This window comes from Tiliqua scincoides, chromosome 3 (genome assembly GCF_035046505.1).
Source record: "Tiliqua scincoides isolate rTilSci1 chromosome 3, rTilSci1.hap2, whole genome shotgun sequence".
Classification (NCBI taxonomy): domain Eukaryota; kingdom Metazoa; phylum Chordata; class Lepidosauria; order Squamata; family Scincidae; genus Tiliqua; species Tiliqua scincoides.
Genome location: NC_089823.1, coordinates 22,182,529 through 22,204,492, shown reverse-complemented (window position 1 = coordinate 22,204,492; position 21,964 = coordinate 22,182,529). Strand labels below are relative to the sequence as shown.

At 38.9% G+C, this 21,964-nt stretch overlaps 1 protein-coding gene across 4 annotated transcripts in view; it reads left to right on the top strand.

The window, feature by feature from the left end:
• PSPC1 (paraspeckle component 1) overlaps positions 1-21,964 on the top strand; it is a 79,133-nt gene that overhangs the window by 36,075 nt on the left and 21,094 nt on the right. For 2 of the 4 annotated variants that reach the window (XM_066618728.1, XM_066618727.1), the window contains exon 8: positions 408-586. The exons of 1 other annotated variant lie outside the window; for it this stretch is intronic. In XM_066618728.1, coding sequence (XP_066474825.1) covers positions 408-586 — 179 coding nt within the window. Of the gene's footprint in view, positions 1-407; positions 587-3,250; positions 4,036-21,964 lie in introns of those variants that run through there. One more of the 4 variants, XM_066618726.1, reaches the window with a different exon arrangement.

The following is a 21,964-nucleotide window of genomic DNA, read 5'->3' as shown; positions in this document are numbered from 1 at the left end:
TGGTAGAAGTAATGCAAACAGTGCCTCTCTCTCTCTCTCTCTCTCTCACTCTCACTCTCACTCTCACTCTCACACTCACACTCACACTCACACTCACACAGAGCATAATAGCACAAAGGCTCTTTGAAAAGGTGCCTACTTGTAAGTAGCTGAATTTACCTATATAAGTTGGTTTGCGTTTATGGAAAACTAACAGAATGACAAATGGCAAACTCTGCATTTGACCAGTGACTTTAAGGAATTTCCATCTATTTAAATGCAGTGAATAGAGGTAAATGTACAGTCTCAAAGAATACAAGCAATTTGTTTCAAATAATGGCTGTTTTGTATAGTTTTTAATTGTTGTGATTTTTTTAATTCTTCAAAATTCAGTTAGGACTACTCTAAGTGTAGACTGTTTTGCATAGATGCCTTTAGCCCAGCACCTGCTGGAAACCAAGGTCCTCCTCCTCCTCCTCCAATGATGGGTATGAATATGAACAACAGAGGAACAATGCCTGGCCCTGCAATGGGTCCTGGTCCTTCCTTGGGACCAGAAGGAGCTGCAAACATTGGAACACCAATGATGCCAGATAATGGAGCTGTGGTAATGTATTATAAATTTAATTTTGTCTCTAGTTCATCATGGCACATCTTGTGCTGCAAGGATAACTTCACACTAAAAGTGATTCCAGCAATAAATAGGATCTTTAAAAAACCTTTTTTCTGTTTTTTTGGAAAATAACTTTGAGATGGACTATAGCACGCTGTGCAGTAAAGTTTTGTTATCGCTATTGAAGTTATATTAAAAATTGTGTAGTTATACTTGGGGATTATATACACCAATTAATTGTAAAAAAACATATTCAATTATTTTAAGTCGACTTTAACACTTTGGACCATTGCAAGTGAGCTTTGTGTTCAAAATAACCATGAGTGCACAATTAGTTCACTATTTTCTTATGCATCAAAAGTTATTTCAAAAACAATATGATAGAATATGTTTGTAGGCAAAGAATACCTCATAGATTTATTTGTATTGGGGCAGATGAACATACATAACTTGTATTTATGATTGTGTGATATAACTGTATATAGTGTGAAGATATCTTTGGATAGACTGCATTATTTTAACATATTTAGCTCATAACATGCTAAATATATACAAAAGAGGGCAAGAGCATAAATTTCCTTTCTGACTGGATACTTGGTGCACCTGTTCACGTTAGATCTAATTACACAATTCAGATACTTAAGGAATAAACAGTTATTTTTCTCAAATGTAACCTGTAATATGTAAGAGAAGCACTTAAGCCCTTCTCGGCACTGTCAATTCTGCACTCCTCCTCTTTTTAAGCCACTTGCATGTTTTGCTGTCCATGATAGAGCAGATGCCTATACAGAGTTCAAGTTTTATTTCTCAAATAGTGGTGTGTACATTATGGCTCCATTTTAGTTTTTAGGACCAGTCTAGGAACATGGACTGTTGCTGGTCCCACTGTAATGAAAGTGGCCTCTTCCTAAAAACACTGTCAGTTTTTCATCTATTTCATTGAAATGGGAGGTTTTCTAAGAAGGAAAACTGAGGTCTAGCTGCAAATTTGAATTAGTTTAATCTGCATTGCTCCTAATTCTTCTAGACTAGTCCTCAGAATTGTTTATGGAAAGGAACTGAAGACTGTTCCAGAAGTGAACTGTCATTGTATGTTTGAAAATGGGATACTTTTCTATAGCTGGTTAGTTTCAAAATACAAAGTTGTAAGTTATGAGCATATTTGAAAAATATTCAATATGAAGTATTAAAGGTCTGCTTAAATAACTACCAGATGATGCAAGTTTCCAGATGTGCTCACTTGGTTTCCTTAATTCTTGAAATTAGAAATTTTATTGCAGCTGTTAAGGGGATATGGGGACACACTATATAAATAGTGCCCCCCCACATGCCCATTATATTAACTTAATTTTTCTGTAGTCACTCTGGAAGCGCAGGTGTTTCTTGCTCTAGACTCGCTTAAATGAAGCAGTGCGATTGCAGGCAAGCAGCCTGCGCACTAGCGGGCAACGAACAGGACGCAAGACAGTTCCTGCTTCCCCATAACCTCTCTGTAGCATGCAGGTTAGCTGCTGGCATGTCACGTTGCTTTGTTTAAGCAAGTTTAAACAAGAAACACCTGCGCATCCAGAGTCACTACAGAAAAAATAAAGTAATATAATAGATGTGGGGGCTTTTGGATCCATGAATAACTGAATTCACAGATACCAGATCCACAGATATGGGGCCCACCTGTACATGGTTACCTATTAGTGGACATTATTTTGGAAAGTACTTATTCTCTCTTGACTAGCAGTTAACATGCTTAAAGAAAAGGTGTATAACAGTGCAGTCATGTGCACATCTGCTCTCAGAAGTAAATTGTGTTGAATTTGATGGGATTTATTCCAAAGTACATCTATAGGATTGCAGCCTGGATGCAAAATCTGGAGGCTGAATGTGTAGGTAGAGAATAACTTTTGACTGTTTATTTTGAGAAATCTAGGTTCATATTGTATCTATATGATTTTATTCTATCCTTCAATTTGAAATGTGCCACTTCTGCTTTTTATTTAGCAATCTGACATACTGAACTAATAGGTTTCCAAAATCACAGTGAAATGTAATTTATCATTAAGAAACAACATAATTTTTTGGCATATGTCTGGCCTGGTACAAGATAATCTTATTGCAAAATGTGTTATACTTCTGTCCCACTCTTTTTTTAGAAAGCTCAGATCAGCTTAGAAACTACAGTCGGCCCTCAGTATCTGCAGGAATCTAGGAGCCCCTGAGGATACTGATTTCCATGGGTAATTAAATCAGCTGAAAGCCCTTGAGGGACCTCCTGGGTGCAACTGGAAGATATTCTTCCAGTCACATTAGGGAGATTGTGTGAGGCCCTCCAGCATGGGTTGGTACCCATGTTGAGTCAAATCTGCCAGCGCTGAACCCATGAATAAGGAGGGCCTACTGTATTACTCACAATTGTTTTAGTTGAACCTTGGAATCTTTTTGAATGCCCTTTTAATGAACTTGTGGGTACAATATTAGTGAGGTAACATTTCAGCTTGTTTTTAAATAACTAACTTAATTGCTCCTTTCTTCCTTCTATGTGTCATCCTGACTCTGCTGGACTTTCTGCTGAACTTCATGAAAACACCACTTGGGTTTTTTTCTGTTCCTATTGTAATTCGCACACTATCTCATTCAAAATGGACTTAATATTTTCTGTGTTAGCATACGGAGAGATTCCCTCAAGGAGGCCCACCACAAATGGGTTCACCTATGGTTAGTAGGGCAGGCACTGAAACTCCTCAACCATCTATGGGTGGTGTAGGCGCTGTCAGTAGCGGACCTGGTGGCTTTGGTAGAGGAAACCCAGGGGGCAGCTTTGAAGGACCTAACAAGCGTCGCAGATACTGAAATTTTCATTCCATACTGTTGAGAGAATTCAATAACTATCTGGTGTTATGCCTTTATAATTTTAACTATTACCTTGGAAACGGTTTTATTGTTAATGTAGTCATTAAAGAATTTTTTTGTAAAACGTAGACCTTTTTGTAATCACTTATAAGCGTCAGTGTAGAACAGAAAAATGCGCTTTGTTTTGTACGTCAGATGTTTGTGACTTCAGCAAAATATAATGTGACCATGCTGTGAAACTTGTGAGTTACATGCTTACAATAAAGCATAAAACAAATCGATTTAAATGGTTTTGAAACATTGTTATGAATACTGTCCTTAATTTTAATTGTAAGCATTCATTTTATTTTTTTCTTTATAATGCCTACTTTGTGGAAAACAGCTTTATCCATTGTAATTGTATGCAGATAAAATGCAGCTCGAAGTACACTAGAAAAAATGTTGAGATTGGTGCAACTTTAGATCATTAAATAAGCCATTTTAGTTCTCTAAGAAATCTGTTACTTCTCACTAATGTGTACAAACTTAGTTGCAGTGGGATTGTCATCGGAATGTATCCAGTGTTCAACTTTCAAATAAACGTTTTGAGTCTTGAAAAATCTGTTCAAGTAGTAAATCTATTCAAGTAGTAAATATTAATCTATGGTTTTCTAATCCTAGATTATGAATCACTTTCATTTCATACAAGGAAAAAAAATCTTTCCTCTAAAACCTAACTGGTTTTTGCCCTTTTAAAATATTCTACCAGAATATTTTAATTTGTCTTTTTAATTGACAATATAGGGCTGGAACGACCTTTCTAGCAAATTCTTAAAGTATAGTTGTATTTCCCAAGACACTTCCTTCCCTAAGTAGTTACTGAATGCTATTACTAGTGTCGATATTTCCGTCCCACAAAATGTCAAGTGTGGGGAGAAAATGTATATAGGAAACTGGTTCGCTATTAGATACAAATAAACCTTAGAAACAGCTGTGATTTGTACTATATTTTTATATGCAAAAGGTTTTCTCTGTAGTATGTTTTGGTATTTTTAGTTGGAAAATTTGACTTTTGGTACAGATGTTCCCTAACTTTATGGAGTAAAGCAGACACCATGTATAAAAACCTAAAACATGAAATGTGAACTTGAGTTTAAAATCTACATTATGATTGCAGTATTGATATACTAGTAGCTTTTCATCTCTCCATATTCAACTTGCAAGATTTCTTATAATATTAGTGAGCATCTACATAATATTATTTCAGTGCTGAATGGTGTTCATCTTATAAGGGGAATCTGAGGAAATGGATATTAACATGTAGAAAAAAGTGATGTAAGATTCTCTGAGCCTCTGGGAGAGTGGAATATAAAGCAAATGATTCTAAGCATATTGGCAGTATGGGGGGAAAACAGCAGCTACTGAGTAATGGCATACTGAGAATGGAATAAGGTTTTGCAGTATCTAGTAAAATATTCAACAGTTGAGCTGAATTGGCATTGCTCACCTTAACCATCTGGAGGTGAGAATCCTATCTATAGACCATATACTTATCAAGGTAAGACAGTGGTCTGATATATTGATAAAGTAACTTAAAATTGATGTAATGCCTCTGTATTGGTTCGGGGGTTGCTATTTTTACTCTTGATTAATGCTGTGAACGATTAAAATGGGACAAAATACAAAACATGCTTAGTTCAGGGAATTCTCATCTCTGTACTGTTTGCAAAAAATGTATTGTCAATAACTCTTTTCCAGCTTGTCTGCAGTTTTTTGAAATATTTACACCTGACTCACTCAGGAATGAACTTCCAGTGTCATTTTTCACTTTAAAATAGCATGGGGAAAGCTGTAATTTGAGTCAAAGCCAAGTGATCAGTTAGATAACACAAGAACTGTTCTACAACCTAAATTCATAATGCCTGCAAGTAGCTCCACATGTTCAGCACAACTGGTTTGTTTCCGGAAGCATCCTTCTACATTGTGTGATAGAAGCTAGATGTAATTTAATCCAGAAATATTCTAGTTATTTAACCAATTTACTACTTTCTGTCCTTATTCATTACTACACTTTTCAAACAGGAAAGTTATGAAAAATGTAGAATTATAAACAAGAAAATTCATAGACTTTGGAATAAAGAGTGAATAATGGATTTTTAAATCCCCTTTAAGTATAGAATGTATTATATAATTTTTTTCTTTGCTCTTTTACATTGCTGCCTTACTCATTTTAAAAATTCTTTAAATTCTAGTTGAGAACAATGTGGCATTTCAGAGGTTATGTTTAAACTCAAACAGCAAAATACTTGAGAGAATGGGCTACCTTGGGGAAAGCTGAATTATTGGTTTACGTAATATCTTGACTAACTATAGGAGATAAATTCACACAATGATGTGCAAACGCTGTAGATAAACTTGTGATCAAATGATTCACAGTAACTTGCAATATTGGTTTTGACAGCATTGGTTTTGATAAAATTATTCATTGCGATTATTGAACATACGTATTACCTGCTTCTAAAGATGCTCAACAATGTTTAAGTTCTAGTCTTATTTTCTGGTGGTTCTTGGGTGGATCAGTCTTTTTCCTTCTAGAAAGTTCCTCATCTTGGTTGTCAAGCAGAGTCCATCGGGTTCCTCAGCTCCCACACTTGCTCTGCCTGAGCGGCAGGGTAGTGGTATAACATTTCCTGATTGGTTCTGAAGCCCTGTTTGCCTCCAAAAACTGGAAGTGGCTTACAGAGTCTTCTGAGGTCTGTAGAGTAGGTTGTTACACCAGGAGAGGTCTTCAGCACCACCAGCAGCGTTGCAGCCCACCACAGAGGACGAAGTGGATCACAGTGCTGCAAAGTTTGGGAAAACTTGCTCTAAATTCCCTTCCCCCAGTAAGCCTTGGAATTCCTTCTGAAGCACTTCCCAGGGGAATTATCAAGCCAAATCTATATAACCTAGTAGTTCCCAAGGTTTTTAGCACTTCAACCAACTTTTTAAAACAGTCTCTGGGACCCATCTAACACCTAGGGTCTAAAGCAGGGATGCCCAAACCCCGGCCCTGGGGCCACTTGCGGCCCTCAAGGCCTCTCAGTGCGGCCCCCAGGGAGCCCCCAGTCTCCAATGAGCCTCTGGAGATTTGTTGGAGCCCACACTGGGCCGACACAACTGCTCTCAGTGTGAGGGTAACTGTTTGACGTCTCACATGAGCTGAGGATGAGGGTTCTCTCCACTGCTTATTGTTTAACATCTGTGATGCAGCAGCAAAGGAAAGGCCAGCCTTGCTTTATGCAAGGCCTTTTATAGGGCTTGAGCTACTGCAAGACCTTCATTCATTCATATAAGTTTCATCTTTAATCATTTATGTAAACTTATGTAAATTTATTCAAATTTTAAATGTAAATTAGTTCCCCCCCGGCCCCCGACACAGTGTCTTCCTGCCCAAAACTTTGGACACCCCTGGTCTAAAGTGATGTCAATAAACATTAACAACATTAAGCTGATAATGACCAAAAATAAGCACTCGGTTCTCATTCAGGTATGCATTTTGGGTACAAATAATTCCCCCCCCCCCACAATACTATGCATGTTTCATTGATACAGGGCTTTTTGTTGGGAGGAAGGGATGGCATATCCCAACTGGGACCCTCATGTTTTTGTGGGGGCTACTGTTTTCCCCCTCAAATATATAGATTAAAGAAACTTTTGGTGCATTGCAGAAAAAAAATTCTGTGCAGCAGGAGGCAGCTGCCAGAAAGAGCTCCCCTCTGAAATATTGGCAGAGGCTGCACAGAAACAGAGCTATTTTCCCCCCTTTCCAAACAGAGGAAAAACAGTGGGTCGCAAAAAACCTGCCAACTTAACAGGAAAAAAGGAGCTGGTTTTCCCTATTCTGAGATGGCACGGAAACAGAGCTGTTCTACAAATAGGAAGAAAGGTGAAGGAACTTAATTGGAGTTACAGGCTTTGTGAGGAGTACAGTACATCTATAGCAGCAGCCCTCACAAAGGTTACAATTTCCATAGCTGCTTCATCTATCTTTCTGTTTGAAGAATAGCTCAATTTGCGTCCTGCCTGAGAATAGGGGAAAAAGCTCTGTTCTATTTCCTGCTTAGGCATTGGGTTTTTGTGACCTACCAAATACTGGGTCATGACCCACAGTTTAAGTACTGCTGACATAACATAAACATTATTCAAGAGGTTGATTCCAACCACTCTTAAGATATTGCTCTAACTTTCTATAACTCGTTTTCTCTCAACATACTCTAAAAGGGTTTTCATGAGATGTTTTCTTTCCCACCTTTTTACTTCACCACTGTTACTAGCAGTGTGGTGGCGCCTTTTTTCATAGATGCATCAGAAGTGGAGCAGGCACACTGGAGAAGAATGCCGGCTCTGTCTCCCTCTTCTCCTGTGCATACCCCCTCTTCTGTTCATGAAATGCAGGGTTGGGGTGTGGTAAGTGCCAAACAGCGTTATGGAAATTTAGTTTCTGAGGTATGAATATTATGAAACAGGAGATGGTGGCTTCTTGTTCCCCTCCCTTCTGTGAACAAGCAGCTATCCCTTTATGAGGCAAAGGATTATTAAATGTCATAGAGTAGTTATAAAGCCTAACATGTGAAGCTTTGCAACTACTAACATGCCAAAGAGTAGTTGTGTAGCCTAATATGTGACCAAAATGGAGAAGATTGCAATTTTTCATCTCTTTCCTGACCAAGCAGCTCTCCTTGCCATGAGATGTGGGGCTGGAATATGGCAAGTGCTAAAACAGCAGTACTGAGGTTAAGCAAGTTCAGTTATGTAACTACTGTGGCATAGTTCTGAGGCACCGACAAAATGGAGAGAAATGGTAACTCCAGCTTCACCCTTCTCTCCAAGTGAGCAGCTCCTTCACTTCTCCAAAGAGGCACAAGGCTGGAATGTGGTAAGAGCGAAGCATTAATGAGGCCTAGCCTCTGAGGCAGCAGTTTTCAACCTTTCATCTCATGGCACACTGACAAGGTACTAAAGTTGTCCAGGCACACCATCAGTTTTTTTAACAATTGTTAAGGCACACTGCACTACCGGTGGGGTGCTTATATCCCCAGTGGCCTTACTGATAAGTGATGACCCCCAAATTTCTGTGGCACACCTGTAGACCTCTTATAGCACACTAATGTGCCATGCCACAATGATTGAAAATTGCTTTGAGATATAAAATCAAAGGAAGATAGCAGTTCTTTATGTCCCTCCTCTGCTAAGCAGAAAAACTCCCTTTCTGAGGCCCAGAGGTTAAATTGCAGCAAAAGCCCAATGACAGTACCAAGGCACAGCAATCCCAGTCTGATCAAACTGGCCTCCCTCCTGAGAGACAAGCAGTAGCATTGCTTCCAAGGTGCTGGTTTCATGTTGGAGACAGACCCAACAGCTTCAGGATCATGGTATAATAAAGAATACATGGTTTCTCACTTTTCCTTAAGATTTACCATTCTGTTCATTAAACTTTTGAGCATTAAATCAGGAACACTGGGAACTGCTGACCTTTAAACTAAATAGTGTCGTGATAAAAGAAGGTTTATTGGTTGAATTTCCAGAGCAAGGCAGTTCAGTGAACCTTTTATGCCTAATTCACAGTCATGTATGGGAGAATGTCATGCTCCAGTCTGGAATCCTATACACCTTTACCTGGAAGTTAGCCCTCTTGGACTCCGTGAAAACTATTTCTGAATAGGCATGCACAGGATTGCCCTTAAAGTCTCTGAAGTTTCTGAAGAAGTTTCTGAGGAGGAAACTCTGATAGGATTCTGGGTAAAACAAAATCTTTGAACCAGATTATCAGGACTAGTCAATATTTCCAACTTTTTAGCAATTCTCATCTTTATTCTTTCCCACTGAAAGGCGGGGTATGTTTAAGTGGGATACAGATAAAATCTGTGGAACTGACAAAGTCCAACCTGACAGTTCATCCCAGAAACCAAAGAAAGTCATTGTGATTTGGTGGATAGTGTGTTTCATTTTTACCAAGAGAAACTGAGTGTATACATAATCTCTGCCATGGGGGTTATCTGAATTATCCTAAGAAAATCACTAAGAATCCTAAGAAAATTCAAGCTTAACTAATCTTTTGAGTTTCAGGGATACAGATATATTAAATAATTTACAGTGGATCGTCACTTTACCATGGTAATCCCGGGACAACATTGTATTGTGAAAATATTGTAATATGAACCCAATAATTTTTGATAATTTGTTCCTCAGAAATGGAAGTTTCTGCCACAGAACTAAGCTACTTCCTTTTACCAGGTGTTCTAAAAGGTGCCTGTAACCCTCTTTAGGTGCCATGGTAATCACTTTATACAGTGTTGTAATTATAAAACTCAAACTCAAGTCCATATCCTTCCTGCTATACCCATAGTCATGATGTTAAAAATGGTGCTACATTGGCTCAGACTCTACTAAATGCTTGCATTTGCATCATTGTTTGACTTACCTATTGCCCGTAAGATCCTATTGATGACTGTCATTGTAAAGTGAATAATTTTTTTGTCTAGTGAGTATTTGTTTAACTTTGGAGTGTCGCTTGAAAAGTGATTTTATCATAAAGTTGAACGCATTATAGATTCCGCTGTAGTAGTACTTTCTGGCCTTCAGAAAGTATTGCCAAGGCTGTGCTTGCTATGGTTAGCCCTATAGAGGAGAGGCTCCCAGTGTTACTGGAAGATGTAGTATTTTAAAGGCTGTTAGAGATTTTGGCTGTATTGCTGTAGTTTACTTGAATGTCTCATCTTTTTAATATGTTGCCAGGGCTGTACACAGATGAAGTTTTTATGGAAATTAGGAAGATGTTTTTTCATTGCAAAAAACTGAATACGTTTATATTATTAGCATAACTACATCAGCAAATTTCTCATCCATTATGTAGAAAAGAAACAATGCTTAAATATTCAGTCTCTGACTTCAAAATGAGACTGCCTTCAAACCTTGCACCAAAGTAACCTCAAGACAATTTTGGATCAGGGTACAGGAAACCGCTTCTCAGGTATATGCCTTGCTATTTCTGTATTACCCAAATTACTGTACGATATTTCTGAAGTTGCAAACATGAGGTTTGAATTTTAAAGCAGTTGAGTGAATGAGCAGTTCATTTACTGAATTCCAAGGTTGGGTGCCCCAGCAAATGCTGGAGCTCTGAAGAATGAGCAGTGTTTCCCAAACTGGAACAGGACCTACGAGTGGGTCACAGCCTGTTTATTGGTGGGTTGTGAAACTGACAAGCTGATAGATAACAAGGAAAATGTATTGCCTTATTGAAAGTGAAACTGAGGCGCACTGCACATATACTCATGAGTAGGTGAACGTGCCTCAGTTTATTTCGCAGGCCAAGAGGAGCATGGTGCCACCAGAATAGTCCAGATTTGAAGAACGTGCAGCTTGACACTCCAGAAGGTGCTCCCCCTGTAGTAAAGGATAAAAACAGGCTTGAGCGGGAAAACTGAAATTTTCTTTTAGTCTCATAAAGCTAAGTGGGTCCCAACAGTGTTTCATTTTAAAAAGTGGGTCCCAGTGCTAAAAAGTTTGGGGACCATTGCTTTTGTGGCTTTAGAATTCCTTTGCATGAGAAATTCATTTCTGCATTTTTCTGTCCTGAAGTGACAGTAGCAGCAACAGCATTTAGGTGTTGGTTGCATCTATAGACCTTTCAGGAATGTATCTCCAGGAACAGATAATTTCTTTGCAGAAAGTTTTCAGTTAGTCTCGCTTCAGCCCTGAGGGTATTTATGAAGGTTCTTATACACTTTATGGAACACCTTGGCCTTTGAGAAATTAGTGTTTTTTCTACGCAGTCAATATCCTTCTTAGGGCCTTATTTAGGGAAGGAGAGAAAGAGATTTAAGCCTGCCTCTACTAGTCCATTTTTAAAGTGCTGTCATCCTCCCATCAGGGAGAACAGATGTGGCATTTGTAACAAAATTTTGTTGCTAATGGGAATATTCTAGACTTGGACACTGATCCAGACTTAAGTGGAGCTTTTGGTACCAGGTCAACTACCTGGGTATGTTGTCTCCTGACAAGGAATACTTGCCGGACATTCTAATAGTTGTTTCAGGGGTTTTGTCAGCCTCATAGCTTGAAACTGTGGGGCAAATATGCATGAAGAGTGAGTTGTGGCAGATGACTGGGTATCACTACTTTGGTGTCTGTTTCCAACCAAGCACAGCATAGGGATACTTTCAGGGAAGCCATAGAGGGTCTGCTTTGTGCTTGGTATCAACATGTTAAACTAAGGAACCCTGTGTTCTGGTATGAATTCCTTGAAGAACATGCCAAGCAAAAGGATGAGCCAATGGAACCGCCTCTCCTTTTTTGAAGGCCTGAACTTTTCAGCCGCACTTAATTAAATTCAGTGAGATTTTCTTCTGTTTGCTCTGTTCAGTGTTCTATAGTTCTGCACCTCTCAGTGTGCTTGCAGTGCTGGATACTTTTTCTTTTGTGTTTTTATTTATAATCCTTGTGAAGGTTAGGGATTTTCTTCCAGGTCTCAGGCTCAGTCTGGGAACTATAAGGAAGCCCCTCCCCTTGGTGTCATTCTTGCTGATGGACCCTGCATATCAACCAAGAGGAGGTACTTCCCAGAAGTAAAGACTGTCCCACCCTGGAACCTCTGAGAAGGAAATTTATGGTAAGTTCAAATTTTCCTTTTTCTATATTGGAGTATACAAACAGGAACATAATGTAGGTGAACTCCAGATGTATAATGTTGTACAAATGCTTGTGAAGTCTTAAAAGTAAATTGCATTTTATGCATTTCTTTTTTGAGACATATTGAACCCTTTTCTTCCTTCAAATGGAATAGTTTTGAGCATTGACAGCATGAAATCCTGTATTATGCTTACTTCCAGCATTCTTCTATTTTGAGAACTAATATGTAATTTTTGTTCCTGATTAAAATAATTTTTCCTGATGCCCCCCCCCAAAGAAACTCGTATCACCTGTCAACAAAGTTAAAATGTATACTTCCTTCTTTGATCAGACTACACCTAGGATTGTGCTTTGTAAGCATAAATAACTGATCACATAAAAAAAATTAAACATCACTAGAGACTAAATTTAAATGCAGTCATCTATTTTAGAAGACATTTTCATTAGAAACTGATGTGGTGTTAGCCTGAAACTCCATAGGCTAGTTTACAGAACTGTGTATACAATATCAGCAAAAAGATTTGACTCATGAGTGTAGTTACAACTTCTGTATGTTTAGTGATACTGATTTGCAGAAGTTGAGGTGTATGTCTTTGTGTTTGCACTACTTAGTGTTTAAATTGTTAATTTTTAAATTTTATAAAATGCCTATTATACTGATGTAGAACAATATTGTGATGGTACTATTTACTTAGCTTTTTGGACAAAGGTTTACAAATATTTTTCTGTTTGGGTCTCTAGCAGGCTTTTCTACTGATTGCCCCTCAGTGAAGCCAGCAATTTTGTCTGCAAACTTTTCCTCTACCATCCCCACCTCCCTAAATCTACCAAAGTGGAATTCAAGTGCTGTTAATATATTTCTTTCAAGAAAAAGAAGTGATGATTACATATTAATTTTGCTATATTGCTGTTGCATGAGCATTTAGGAAAGACAAAGAACTACAGATGTGTCCCCTTATCTGCTGAGGTTCCGTTCTGGAACTCTGCAGGTAGCTGAAACTGGATACAGGCATTCCCCACGGTCTGGACCCTCTGGATGGTCCACTCCCAAGCTGGGAGCTGGGCTCTCCTCACCTCTGGAGGAACTTTGAGCTCAACAGAGACCATGGACATCCATCCACAGCCTCTGCCGGGCTCAGACTGAGCTTGGCAGCTCAAAACACGTAACTTCTAGTTTCACTGAGAAAATAGGAAGTGATGTTTTAAATGCCTTATAAGGCATTTAAAACATCACTTCTGGTTTCACACAAAAGTAATGTGTTTTGAGCTGCAGAGCTCAGTCTGGCAGAGGCAGTGGATGGACATTTGCAGCCTCTACTGAGCTTAGAGGACCCTCCGGAGATGAGGGGAGTGGGGTTGCGAACTTGATCCTGTGAATATGGGATCCGCAGATATGGGGGTCCCCTGTACTCAATGTCTCTTCCAGAAATAATTCAGGAAGTACTTTTTGTTCTTCATCATACAGGTCATGCCTCAGCATCTGCAGGGATTCTGTTCCTGGAACCCCTGTGTATGCCAAAAAGTGTGGATAATCAAATCCGCATTCCAACCCACAGAGGACCTCATGGACACGACCAGAGATCGCGCCTGAGAGTTCTTTTGAGTTGCAGGAAAGCCGCGTGTACATGTAAATATCTCCATCAAATATTCAGCGCACGGTTGGCAGCATGACCATCTGAACTTGTCCTAATCATACGGTCACTGCTCATGTGAGCAGGTGGCAGGTTGGATGATTTCATCTGAACTAGTCTCTTAAGAATCTGTTTCAGCTAATATGACATACATGCTGGTTTGTACTCTGAAACGAAAGTTTCCTCTGCCTGGGCACCTAAGCATTTGGTCTGATTGCAACCAGATGAAAATCTTTGGTAAAGTTAACATTTTTGAAAAATGCAGTTTCCCATTCTTTCAAAGCTGACCAAACAGCCATTACAAAACCATATGTTACAGCAAGCATTGTTCTGGCATCTGCCAGTTTGGTGCAGGTACTCCTGTATGATCTATGTCAGTGCTCTTCAACCTTTTTCATGCCATGACCCAAATAAATAATGAGGCTGGGGACCCACCGTTCATCCTGCTTCCTTCCTGGGGCTCAACCTGCCCAAGCCTGCCCCTGTCATTCTCCATTCTCACACTGCTTGAGCTGATAGCTATCCCCACTTGCTGTGTTGAGTCTGTGGTACAGCCAGGCCTGCTGACTCTGCTTCCCCAGGGGCTAGGAGCCTTCTGCTGCTGGAATACTAAGCCAGGCGGCATGCAAGGCCAGGCAAACCCAAAGCAGAGATGAAGGAGCACGAGAGCTGGTGGTAGCACCAGCAGGCTAGTCCTGTGCACACTTATTCCATAAGCCCATCAGACTGGGGGGACGTGTAGTAACTGTACTTCTGACTCCCAGAGTATTCCTCCCCAGAACACAACCCTACAAATGAGGTTTTGAACCCCCATTGGGGTCCCAACCCCAAGGTTGAAGAACACTGAACTGTGTGGAGGACTACAAGCATTTTGGAGTTACAGTATTAGTAGTTGCTCCTGGCTTGCTGCTGTGAGTTTGATCTGTTAGGTACAGAAGCCAGTCACAAAGCTTTAAAATTTACAGTTTTATGATGGTCCATACAGTATCTCTGGAAACATTTGAATGAAAAACATAACATGTGAGCCAAGCCTTCTAAGATGCATCTTAATTTTCTTGGTGGTGACTTCCATGATTGCTACACCCTGTTCTTCAGCATGCCACAATCTCAAGAATCCTACCTAGATACCTTGTCACAATTCACATTCAAATGAATGCATCTTGGGGATAGTTGGGACATACGGTGTGAAACAAATCACTGTGTTTCTTGTGTTATGTATTCAATCTTGTTGAACTATTAGACATTAAAAGAATCTAATCATGGTGAAGAGATTATTATACCGCCATCAAATTTTCTTTTTAAAAAACAGACCCATGATCAGAGCTTCAAAACATATAGGAAAGCTTACAATTGGCTTAAAATTCCTTTTTTTGCCTTTTTGCACTACTGTTTCTATATTACAACATACTGCATAAATGAAATTCTTGGAATAAAACTGGATTTTTGACTAGAATATTCTTTTGGTTACATGATACATTCTGAAACAGTATTGACTAATTGCCATGGGAAGCATACATGTAGGAGCACATACTCTGTTTTAATTGATTGATGTATGCGCTCAGTTTCACCTTTTCATCAGAATTGCTTATCTACTATTGGAAAAATATTATATTCTGAGGTGAGGGTGATAACATTTTCTTCAGTGTTGTAAGTTGGACATGTCTTGGTGCAAGTCAGGTATCACAGGTAACTATTGTTCAAAATTGAAACTATGATCTAAACTTCAAAGCGTACAGGCAAGCCCTAGTTTAAAGTTTATTTGCTTATCCATCTGTCTTACACTACTATTTCTATGTTATACCATCCTGCATAGCTGCAACAACAGCCATAATGATGATGTGTGCAACAGATTTTACCAGACCACAGTCTTTGCAAACCCAGTTCAAACTGCAGTATCAGTTTCTAGTTTGCTGGCTGATTAAACATAGTTTAATCAGTTTGGGATAGCATTCTGACTCGGTGACATTTCATGTACAATTTGCAGCCTTACTACCATTTCGATTTAAAAATTCTGCTCAACAGCACACAGGTATGCAAGTCGTTAATCAGGTACTTATAATGCATTAGATGTGTAAAGCATATTAAAATACTAGGTACAACATGACCTTTGAATGTGGCTTGGAACTATTTTTCAGTTTTTTGAACGTCTAAAATTTGTTGTAAGAGAAAACTAAAAGAATGTGTCCTGTGAACTTCTATGATTTTTTCAGATGCACAAATTGTTAAAATACACTGTTTTAAGGAAATTGGTATCCAAGTTAAAACAGAAGCACCATTGCGTTGATTTAATTAAATATACATTTGGTGTACTTTGAAGTTGGTACAGGTTGGAAGTTATTCTGCAAGTGCATTATTCTCTAGCATGATTTTATTGATTGGATCAAATGAGATGCAGAGGAATTTTCTAGGACTGTGTTTCTCAAACCGTGGGTCAGAACCCACTAGGTGGGTCGCGAGCCAATTTCAGGTGGGTCCTCATTTGTTTCAATATTTTATTTTTAATATATTAGACTTGCTGCTGCCCTGGTATTGTGTCTGCATTTGAGGAAATGTTACAGACCTGTACTTTAACAGGCTACTATGTATATGTTTTTAACAGATAGTCAATGGGACTTACTCCTGGGTAAGTGTGGCTAGGAGTGCAGTCTAGGATTGTCAAAAATTTTCCTGCTTGATTATGTCACTTCCGGTCATGACATCACTTCCATTGGGTCCTGATGGATTCTCATTCTAAAAAGTGGGTCCCAGTGCTATATGTGTGAGAACCATTGTTCTGGGGTAATTACTTTTCCATTGTAAGGATGTTTTCCTACCACAGCAGTGTTTCTCAAACAGCAGTGTTTGTCCCCTGCTATATCGCTTTGCTTGGTCCACCTATTGGAAGTACCACTGGAAGTAACTGGTGACACTGTCATCCCCAGTTACATGCGGATTGGGAAACCAGAAACAACACAACACATACCAGTAAGAGACTTGGGGTAGATGGGGATAGAAAGCACATGCTAGAGCTCTGCCTGCCAGTCTGAGTCTCCTACTGCTGTTTGTTGCATTGCTGGTCTCTTTGCCAGGTGGTGGGGGTCTGGGTGTCCTGTGAGTTCCACCAGACACCATATCAAGTATCAAGAAACACTGTACTAGAGTTTTATGATGTGTGAACACTGTATTTGGGCTTCTGATTTTGGAAAGTATTGAAAATGCACATACTTTAATACTAAAGAAATAGACAAGCAGCAAAATCTGGAAAGTGTTTGCTGCAGTTCTTCTCATGATATTTCCTACTGCTGTGCACTGCTTTTTTGTATGATGGCAAATTTCCAGCAATAAAGTGGTTGCAGTGAATATTTGACAGGCTCAAACAGGCCAAACACAACAAAACACATGTCACTCTGTGGCAATGAGGATGGTGAAGCCACATGGTAGAATTTGTCCATGTGATGTGTTCATGGTCTGTTGTGGTCATACCAACTGCTTTATTATCTACTGTTATCTGTCAAGTTTAAACCTATATCTACTATTTTACTCATCTCGTTCCCTTCCATTTGACAGTATCTGAAACTGTTGGCCCCATTTTATTACTTCAGTTTGAATGAATTTCAGTTGTTGCAGCCTGATGTTTAGACAAGTTTCTTAACTTAGCCTAGCCAACCATCCATGCTTTAATTCTCTTTCTGGCTGATTCTAGGTAACCGAGAGAGACTGGCTGAAACATCAGACAGTAGTTAATTCCCCTTTGAGGAAAGAGGAGGCCACTAACTCTCTTAAGGAAGTGTAATATGTCCATTCCTTTAAAAAAAACCCCACAGCAACCCTGTTTGGATCTTTCAGATTCAGGAATTTACTAATCAATCTTGAATATACCTTTTTGGGGCAAAGTGATAGAGCGAATGATAGCAGATGAGCTCCAAATTCTCTTGGATGAGACTGAAGTGGTCCAGAATATCAATCTGTTTTCAAGCCTGGTTTTAGGACTGATACCCTTAGCTGCATTGGTGAAGGATATACAATGATAGTATGACCTATTGGTTGTCCCTGAATCTCTCCGCAACTCACCTTCTAGACTTTTCAGCATTCTAGGAGGATGTGGCACTACTTTGCAGTGTTTCTGCTCCTGTGTTGGATCAGACTTAAAAGGTGATGCTGGGGACTCATGTTATGCTCTGTTGGATGGTGCAAAGTTCTGTTCTGTCTCATATGTTTGAAACATCTACACAAAGCTGCTCAGTCAACGGGGAACGGAGTACAATGTCATTGGTATACTAATCATGCTCCAGTTACATGCCCTTTTCCTTAAATCTTTGTGAGGCAGGGAAATCCTTGGATCGTTGTCTAGAATCTGAAGTAGGGTAAATGGGAATCGATAAACTTGAAGCTCAGTTTGTCAGTACAGGGATAGTGGCCGTAGATGGGACTTTAAATTGAGGAATTGGAGAAGGCACACTATAGATGGCTTACATTCCCCTTGAAGAAGCAGCTCTAAAACTTGGGAGTTCTCCTGAAGTCATAATTGGCTGTTGTGGCCACTACTCCTTTTTCATCTCCACTCTCACGGATGACCAGGTCCTGCTCATCCTGTGCTGTAATTGATGCTTTAATGGCCTGCAGATTGCATTAATGCAATCGGCTCTGCATGAGTTAACTATTGAAGGTCATGTTTTGAAGTGGCAAAATGCAACTTGGAATTTTAGCAGGGCATAGGCCTCGTATTGACTGTCTCTTTGTTTCTATCAGTTCAAAGTGCAGTCAGACCTTTTAAGCCCTGCAAAGCCTACCACTTGCCTATCTGAAGGAGTACTGCTTCTCATGTATTTCCCTTTGTGCACTGATATTGCCAGGTTTTCTTTAGAGGGCCCATCCCATCTAAGCATTGCATAAGATTTGGAGCAGGGATGTCAAAATGTTTCATACAGGAAGCCGAATAGCATTCATAGTGCCTGCTGAGGACTGGAAGTGACATTGTTAGGCAGTAAGTAACATCATTAAGCAGGTGATGGCCAGAAATAAGCACTTCGTTCTCACATAGAAACTCATTAGCTGCAAATGAGAGAAGAGAAAATGTGCAAATCTTGATATGAGGAATTGCAGTCTTCAAGATATGAGTCCAATTACTATGCTGGGAGAGCCCAATTATAACAGGGACTAGCGAAATTGCTTCCAGGGGCCACATCTGGCCCACGGGTCGCATCTTGACACCCCTGATCTAGAGTCTTCTCACAAGAGCACCACACTTGTAGAACTGCCTTCTGAGCGGAATCTGCCTGGCATCCTCTGTGCTAGCTTTTACACCTTGAGCTAAATTTTTGAAGAAGCTTTAATCCTCGCTTCTGTCTATTTGTGTTTATAGAGTATGTATGATTTTATTCAATTTTATTGTCTTGCTATGAATTGTTAATTTTGTTGTGGAGTGGTATTTTTTTTATTTATTGAAATGTTTCTATACTGCTTTTCCCAAGGGTTTAGAGCAGTCTACATCACAATAAAAAAAGAGCAGAAACCAAATAAAAACAAAAACTGAAAACCATAATAGTTATTGAAGTTTTATACACAAATTTAATACAGTATATTTAATATTTTAATCCTTTGAATGTTTTAGTATTTGCTATATATTTTTTAAACCCCTGGATTTTAGTGAGATGAAGTGATATTAGATATTGTTGGTTCGTATGAGATTTTAATTAGACAGGTAGTTTCCCTTTTCCCATCTGGTGAGGGAGTATAATGTTTTGAAAGCATAAAGTTCTAAGGTTTAGAACAAAAATTAAACTAATGAAAAATAGGATCAAATGCAGAAGTAAAATGAAATGATGAGGGCAGTTATTTGGTTTTCTCTGTAATCTGCTTTGAACTTTTTGTTGAAACAGATATATAAATATTCTTAATTTTCTGTCTAGATTACTACCTTATTTTCTACTCCATTATTTTAATGTTGCCATGTGTGTAATACAGTTAATGTATAAGTTTAAAATATAAATAATAGTGTTTCAGCTTCCAAAACTTTGTGTAACTTCTAAAAGAGGTGTAAAGAGGTAAGTCATATTGCATAAGCTGTTATGTCTTTTTGCAAAACAGGTCGTGTGCTTTCTGTGACTTTTTTTTTAATCTAGGAAATGTCACTTAAAGTTCACTTATGATTGCTAAAAGTGAACTTGAAATCAATGAACTGTGACTGTTTAAATCTGAATATTGTTGGATTTAGCAATGCAAAATATTAAACTAACCCTTTCTGAATGTGTACTGTACAGAACAGAATAGTGCATGGAGGTCTCTACAATCAAGTTGAGAGTTGAAACTTCGAAATAACCAAGTCTTTTTGTTAGAATATATTACTAGTTCACAACAAGAATTGAGACTTAGAGGTCAAGATTTTTTTTTAATAGTAGGACGGAAATTAAGAGCATTAGCTTCTTCATGGATCCAGTTCATTCTTGCCCCCTGTGTAATTTTTCTGACAGTCATTTTAGATTGGGTTTTTGGTCTACTGCTTAAATTGATGTCCTAGGAAGGATTAAATTATGCTTCAGGATTGTAATCTTTTACATTCCCCCTTGCTACAATTATCCTTACTTTCTCTCTGACTTCAGAAAAAAATTACTTTTCCACGTTATAAGAGACTTTACCAAATATAGCCACCATTCTACTTGCTAAGCATTATTAACTGAAATACAAATTGTTTCTGTTTCTCTGTAACTGTAAAAATGGTCAAGTTTAAAATGTCTCGTTTTTCTGTTCAATCAGGATGTGAAAACTCTTAGTACCTAGTGTTCATGAATCAAAGCACTTGACTGCTAAGATAATAGAATAGCTCTCAAAAATAGGTGACTTTTTAAAAATTTTAGTTATGCAGATGCAAGGGAGAGCACCAGAATGAGGTCTCTTGTTATCTGCTGTGCTCCCTGGGGCATTTGGTGGGCCGCTGTGAGATACAGGAAGCTGGACTAGATGGGCCTATGGCCTGATCCAGTGGGGCTGTTCTTATGTTCTTATGCAAGATCTGAAGGCTGGTGGAAAGATTTTCAGATTATTTTTACTGATGCAATGCCAAACAGTCACAGACCTTTTGAAAGGGGTTGAAGGCTTTATTTCTACAATAATAAGTGAATTACATAAGCTAGTTGATTCTGTTTGGATACAAATATTCACTCTAGTTTCCCATCCTGTTTCTTAAAGAACCGCACCCAGAAAATCACATTAAATAAGGTGGAATAAACAAGCTACCCATGTGACACTATATGTCACTTGCACCTCCTTACTGGGCCTATTATGACAGGTTTGGTGCATGGTCCCAGCTCTAATTAGGAGGTCATTCTGCTCTGCATCTCAAAATGTTCCTGGCCCACACCTTTGGTTATACAAGATCCTGGAATTTTCCCTTTGGGAAAGTTATGACCTACATGTTCTGCCAATCATTATTTCTTTAGGTCACTTTGACATATTGACCCTCCTGCCCTGTTTTTGAGGGGAACAACAGTCATTCTCTTGGCTCGAATTTCAGTTATTTTTCTCAAACTAGAGAAGAGAATTTTAAGCCTCTAAAATCTGCATCAAGGCTGCCTTAGATTTGGTGGGCAGGTCCATTTTCTGGAATAAACTCTTACATCCATTTATTGAAAGAAAACTTGTTTTCTTAATCAGAAATTTGTATGAGAATACTACCTGTCAGGTCACGGTATCTGAGAGGGGAACTGTCAGAATAATTTCCAACAAATTCTGGGGTTAAACAGGGCTGCATTCTTTCGCCTTCTTTTTAACCTATTTTTAAATGATTTAGCGCCCCCCCCCCCCAATCTGGCAGAGGTTGACAGCCGTGGCCCCAGATTGGGATCTCTTTGTTCTCCTTTTGCTCTATGTTGACAACGCACCTGTTCTTTCCAGGACATGTATTGGGTTGTAACAGCTTCTGTCAAACTGGGTGTTATATTTAAAAAAGGAATAACTTCCAACTCAATTATAATGTCAAAAATGCTGGTGTTTGGTAAATCTAGGAAACTATTTAAATTGGAATATTGGAGGTAATAAAATAGAACAAGTGAACCAATTTAAGTAACTAGGAGTTTTTTCATTATAAACTTTCTTGGATTCCCCAGTGCATAGCTGTTAGTGACAATGCCAAAAACACAGCCGAAGCAACTATTCATTTTTTCTGTTATAGAAGTAATTCTTGCGTTCCAGCAGCCCTTGAGATACTTAGACGAAAATTATTCCACAAATTTTATACAGAGTTCCAATTTGGATGAGTGCTTGGGATCAC